Source organism: Morone saxatilis, unplaced genomic scaffold (assembly GCF_004916995.1).
Source record: "Morone saxatilis isolate NCDOM2014 unplaced genomic scaffold, NCSU_SB_2.0 Contig17, whole genome shotgun sequence".
Taxonomy (NCBI): Eukaryota; Metazoa; Chordata; class Actinopteri; family Moronidae; genus Morone; species Morone saxatilis.
In genome coordinates, this window is record NW_023339729.1 from 14,328,929 (window position 1) to 14,335,787 (window position 6,859).

Consider the following 6,859-nt stretch of genomic DNA (forward strand, 5'->3'; position numbering starts at 1 on the left):
TTGGGAGTCTGGCTTCATCGTGGTGCTAGAAGAAAAGTCAGGGGATCAACAAAATCATTGCAATTCTTTTTCTGGAGACCACGAATATCTGTACAACATTTAATCACAATCCATCCAATAGCTGTCTGGACATTACTAAAAAAAGTGGCTATGAAGGAAAACACCAGGGCTCACCAAAGTCAGTAGGAGTCATCCTTATGGGGACTGAATGTCTGTATAAAATTTCATTACAATCCATCTGACTGCCAGACGGGCTAATAAAAGACTAGTGTTGTTAATAACAGACCAAAACAGAACAAAATTGCAGCAGACATGTGTCACATATAATATTTGCAACTGTTTTTATTTTTCAAATTGACCAAGAGGGGAGAGGGGGCGGGGTTATAATAAGAGCAAACATTTTGCTTCAAAATATTGATTATTACATTTGACTTTGGGGTAGATAAAGGAGCACAGTTCAAGAGCAGAAGAAGGGATATACATACATACAGTACAGGTAAGCATAGCACCGTTTTACACTGAATACTGGTGTTCTTAGCTTTGTGTTTGTGTACAGTATTATACTAGAACTAGGACTCTTCAGAACCAAATTGTGTAGTGGAAAGGTGATCTGTGTATCTGTGGAGGGGGCCGGGGGCTATCCCATTTCAAATATCCTACACCTAAACCTTTCAACAGCTTTTAAAACTCTTCTTTTTTTTTTCCCAGCCAGATGTTGTTGTTGATGAATCTGAAAAGTTTGTCATGGTGAAACATTCAGAGGTTCTTTTAACAATGCAAAAGCCTGTAAATGAGATTGTATTTCAGATTCTGTATGTGGATCCTTGCAGTGAGAGACATGATTTTCGTTCACACCCCACGTTTTCCTTCATCACAAAGCCTGTCAAAAGGTTCTCCATAATCAACAGTTACAACATCCAAACATCCATTAGTCTCTTTAAAACACCTTTACATTCTTTGGGCTGGGTATCAGTGACACAAACTATAAACATTTCAACATTACCCTTTAGAGTGATGCCTTAAACACAAACTAGTCTATAGAGGATCTATATTTGCTATGTGATGGGTTAGAGGACCTGGTTCAAATAGTAACACCCTCACTGTAAATCTTCTCTTCTATTCCTTATCTGTGGACAAGGAACAAGAAGAGGATTTGTTGCACAAATTTCCCAATCTAAATTAAAACCTTATCTCAGAGGGTTACCATTTGGGACTGGCCTGATGTGTAGTTGCCGTGATAAGTGTTTATTGAGCAGTCGGTCACTGTAAAACAATAACACTGCCCATATTCTTTATAGCCGGACACATGACCAATGCTCTGCATTGCCTAACATCCATTCTTTTTCAGTCACACATCTGTTTCCATATGAAAATATAATGGGTTACAGTGACGGTTAACACACACACGAACTCTCACTCACACACAAACATGTATTCAAGTTGAGCTGTCCCACACACGGGCTTTGCAGAATACTGAGCCCAACTGGAGAGGAAGTTTCTTGAATATTACAATTATTTCTTTATACTGCAACGCAAGAACTGATTGGCTATCGCCAGGGGAAACCAATACTGACCCCCGAGTGATACAAGAAGTATCAAGATGAGGAGACGCTAAAATCACACACACACACACACACATACACACACAGTCTTTACTACACTCAGAGACAAAACAACACATTCTAAATGCTCCTTTGCCAACCACTACACTTCCCCCACTCCAAGGCTTTTCTGTTTGATATGGCTTACAACTGTAGTACAGGGGCTGAGCCCATTTCCACCTGTAACTGAAATGGCCTCGGGCACAGCCCTGGTTTTAACTGCTGTTTGAGAACTGAGAGATGAGTGAACTGAACTGCATGAGGGTTTCTGAGGCCTAGGAAGAGAAAGAAGGATGAAACACTGATGAGACCGAAGACCATGAGACCGTTAGTAGAAATGAAGGTTCGCTGGTATAATGAAGTCTACTCCGTCGTAGCTCAACAACCGCCCTCCCCTTTACAAAAGAACAGCACACGTTTACTCTCTTTGTAGACTTCTCCCGTCACACTGTATTAATAAGGTCAGTCACCACACCCTTCATGACACTTGTTGCTCTGGTCTTTGCAGCATCACTGTCTAATCCTTCCTGGTCTGGATCCAGACTGAGGCAGAAGCAAAATACTTTCCACATTCCTGAGAATACAAGTACCATCCAGCAACTTCAACTTCACCCTTACTAAGTCAATTATTGTAAGACACAAGGGGCAACAAGCACACACACACATACACACACCAAACACAGACACTCTTCATGCCCACTCATGCACACAAAGATTGTATTCCCAAACACACACACACACACACACACACACACACACTCTATCTCACAGAATCACACCACAGATTACAAACGACTAGGTCTTGACAGTGATTTACTGTACACAACCACATCAAGTGCTAAAGTTTCAGGAGGTTGAGGATATACTGTTTGTTACGTATAGGGCTCTCTGACTGTTAAAAAATAATCCCTACTATATACACACGCATTAACTTTATTAGGGGTAATATCTTGTTGGAAAATATATATACGCCTTTGAATAGTCTGCTCGAAATAAAAACAACATAATTGACTATGTTATTGGCACTTGGAATCACTAAACCCGTTAGATGTACAGTGATCATCCTGCGAATAATTCAGTTAAACTGTAATCTAGTTTCTTGCCAAACATAATGTGTACTTACAAAGTTAAAAACAGCCATTTTTGTCTCAGAGACAGTGTTTAAAAACACAACTTCCACAAAAAAAAAACCCAAGCCCAACCATTTTTTTAAAAACAAACTGACATAACTTTAAAGCCTTATTCTGGACTTTTGTTTTTTTTTTTAAGAGAAGGGGAGGGAGAGAAGGGGTTCTGAGTGGGAGAAGAGCACGTCACTGCTCCGTCTTTGACCAGAAAACACTTGAACAAAGTAAAAAGTCATTTTTCAAAAGCGACTAATAAAAGCTTACAGTTATTCTTTCCATGCAATCATATAAAATACTACATTTCTGTTTCCTGTTAGGCTATATAGGATATTTACAAGTTTTTTTTTTATCATACAGTAAATTTGTACAAGGTCAGTCCACTGTGACACACCTTCCAAAAAAAAGTCATTACCATGGCAATAAGGTGTTCTCTGGATTTCTGTTGGGTTTCCACGGAGACTAGAGCTCCCTCACCATTCCGCCTCCGACGAGGGAAAAGGGGATTATAATCCATCCTGTTGCCATGGCAACGGCCCTTGGTGAGTTCCCTTGCAGACTCACAGGCTTTCCTCTTTCCTATGATTTATTTCTTTCAGATGGAAGAAGGGAGGGCAACAGTTTCGCGGAAAATGAAGTTTGTTTGTTGGCCACACGACCAAAGCAAATGTGTGCAGCAATCTCTTACGAGTTTCAGGTCCCCAGGTTTTCTGACTTAACACGTTTTCCTCCGGACTTTATTGAGGTTGGCTGCTGACACTGTCAGTCCTGTGCGATGACGGGGCTTTCTGCTGTTTCTGGGGCTGTGGTTTCAGCTGCTGCTGGTGCCTCTGGTGGTGAGATTGTTGTTGCTGCTGTTGTTGTTGTTGCTGTTGCTGTTGTTGCTGCTGCTGCTGCTGCTGCTGTTGTTGTTGTTGTTGTTGCTGTGGTTGCTGTTGGTGCGTTGCCTGGGTGAAGGTGCCCTGTTGCTGGAGAGGGAAAGCTGCCTGCAGAATCAGCTGGGTAGACTGGTTACTGTGGAGAAGACGAGTGCCCTGATAGAAAAAGAATAATATTAGAATATGAAACAGTTACCACTATTTATTCACAGTAAAATCTCATAATTACTCACAGCAGGATGAGGATGTCTGTTTATATAAATTATGTTTGCTGCCCTCTACTGTTACCTGTAGGAACTGCTGTTGTTGCTGCTGCCCCTGCTGGCCACTCTGCGCCACTACAGTTGTCTGGTTTTGGCCGTCGGGCTGACCCTGGGGTGGCTGGGCTGGTTGGAGAGTCAGGGTCTGGGTTTGCCCTCCCTGCTGAATTGAAACAGGAGTTAACAGAGAACAACACAGGGATGAAGTCATATAAGTGATCGGCCGTTCACTGCTTTGAGAGATGCCTCACATTGAGTCTTAATGCGAACATCATCTCTACAACTTGTGATCTCTCTGAATGGATTCTTAAATGATCCAACTCTTCAACATATTGTTGTACTGGAAACACAAATGAAATGAGTCTATTGAATGTAATGTTAATGTCAATGTAGAAACACTGCACTTGTTTTTTTTAAAATATATACCTTTTGTCTTTTGGCCTGGTAGTCCTTTGAGTCATCTTCAGGCTTTAAAGACTTAACCAAAGTTATACAACTTCAAGTAACAAAAACTCTAATTCCAAACGATTTTGGGGTTTATTTTAATCTCTCTGTGAGCTGCTTTCAGATCCTGACTTTGAAAAATTACTGCCGTTTTCTTCACGTAAACTTAATTTCGATTATCTTATTTTCATTTCCAGATATCAGCATCAAACACACAAAAAAATGTTGTATTTGTATTGTATAAAGAGATGTGCTGAGGAAACAAGCCAATTTTCCAGAACAATGCCATCCTTTTTATTCCATTTTCACAACACTATTACTGGGCAGCTGGGTGGTTATGTGCCTCACACATGGTCGCTTGTATGCTTGCTTTTCTTTTTATTTTAGAGAAGAGTTTCATTACGTCTTGGTCAAAATACATGACTCTCAAAGTGGTCAGGTCGCTGTACTCTTCACACTATACAACCTTCTGTCTTGTAATCGTTAAGTTGCTGTTGTTTGTGCACCACATGACTGATCAGTGACATGGGGTCAAGACCTTTCACCAGGAGGAATCCCTGACACCGCAAATACACTGATCTGTACCGAAAAACACTGATTGAACTTGGATTGGCTTGGAAGAATGGGGTGAGAGAATGGTTCGGGATACGCAGGATGCAAGAACTGTCGAGGTAATTAATGTTGGGATCCAAGGATACCTAGTTAAAACACACATCTACCTTAGCCCTGTCCTCAAACAGCACAGGTTATACTACAATGAAACCTCAAGTTATCAGATCACATCACAATAGCCACAGTAAGCTGAATAAAACCACATCAGCAACCATTAAACAATAAGAAACAGTACCTTTTTAGCCGTTAACAGTGCCTGTTGAAGTTCGTCGCTATGCCCAGTACCGTTAGCCGAACGTCCAAAGGAAGATTCAACAAAGAGTCTGTGGGGTACCGCGTGGTTAGCTGCCGCATCCTGGACCACGCGGCTGGGAACAAAATAGTTGACAAGTCCCAAACTGTCATCTGCTTGCGACTGTCCGCCTGGGCAGGTAATCGCAGGCACAAAGCGCTTTGTGCGTGCTAATGATCCTCGGTTCCTCGGGTTGTCGGTGGATCCAGTCCGCCACCGAGTCCAGCGAACTTATCACCTCGGCGGGCGGGTGTGGTGACGGCTAGGTTGAGCCGAAGGCAATGAGAAGAGAGAGAGAAGAGAGCGATCTCTTTGCTAAGATAGCCCTGATGAACAGTTTTTTCCCCCAGAGAAGGGGGAATCCTGACCAATGAAAGGCCGGTGTTAGGGCTTAGGTTTTTAAACACACTTGGCCCGCATTCCTGACCCCCCAACAAGAGGGGTACCCTGCATCGAGCGGCCGCGTGTTTTATGACTCAGGAGAGCGTCAGCGAGGTCCACGAATTCCGCAACATGCTCCTTGTCAGTTAACACACTTCAAATAGCAAGTTCCATATTCTAAGACTGGGCTGGTTGGGAGTGTCCCCGCAGGGGTTTGGGGGTTTGCCATCGCTGCTGGAATTGAAAACAGGGGAGTTACAAGAGACAACACCCGGCGATGAATTCATTATAGAGTGATCGGCCGTTCACTCTTTGGAGGAGATGGCCCTCCATTGGTTGCTTTAATATGCGGAACATCAGCTCTCTACAAGTTGTGGATCTCTACGAATGGATATCATGTAAATGATTCAACGTCTTCAATATTTTGTTGTACTCGGAACACAACATGAAATGAGTCGTATTGCAAGATGTAATATGTTAAGTTCTAATGGTAGAACACTGACTTGTTTTTTTAAATACTATTACCTTTTGTCTTTTGGGGCGTGTGGGTAGTCCTTGAGTCATCTTCAGGGCTTAAATGACTTAAGCAAGTATATTACACTTCAGTAACAAAAACTTACATTCAACGATTTTGTGGGGTTTATTTTATTCTCTGCATTGGCTGCTTTCAGGATCCTGGCTTTGAAAATATTACTGCGTTTTTCTTGCACGTAACCTTAATTTCGATTATCTTATTTTCATTTCAGATATCGCATCAAAGCAACAAAAAATGTTGCCTACGGTTTGTTTTGGTATAAAGCGAGTGTGGGAGGAAACAAGGCCAATTTTCCGAGAACAAGGCCATCCTTTTTTTCATTTTCAAATAAGTACTGGGGCAGCTGGGGGTGTTTTAATGTTGGCTCACACGGACCCCGATGGCGGCTTGTATGGTTGCTGTTTCATTTTGATGTTTGTAGAGGCGAGTTTCATTACGTCTTTGGTCAAATAATTGACTCTGCAACGTGGGTGGTTCGCGTGTACTCTTCACATTAACCTTCTGTCTTGTAAGGGCGTTAAGTTTGCTGTTGTTTGTGCACCATGGGGACTGATCAGTGACAGCTTGGGGGTCAAGGACCCTTTACCAGGAGGATCCGTGAACCGCAAATACTATGAATCTGTACGAAAAAACTGATTTGACTTTGGATTGGCTTGGAGAATTGGGGTGGAGAATGGGTTCGGGATACGCAGGATGACAAGATGTCGAGGGTAATTAATGTTGGATCCAAGG

The 6,859-nt window shown here is 42.3% G+C and overlaps 1 protein-coding gene across 1 annotated transcript in view; it reads right to left on the reverse strand.

Annotated features, from left to right (window-relative positions):
- Window positions 1-317: 317 nt before the first annotated feature.
- The window catches only part of LOC118326557 (circadian locomoter output cycles protein kaput-like), a gene marked incomplete at its 5' end in the record, with an annotated part of 17,043 nt that continues 10,501 nt past the window's right edge, over window positions 318-6,859 (reverse strand). Inside the window, 2 exon segments of the mRNA XM_035659572.1 lie at window positions 318-3,759; window positions 3,892-4,026. Of these exon segments, the coding sequence (XP_035515465.1) occupies window positions 3,463-3,759; window positions 3,892-4,026 (432 nt within the window). The 3' untranslated portion in view covers window positions 318-3,462.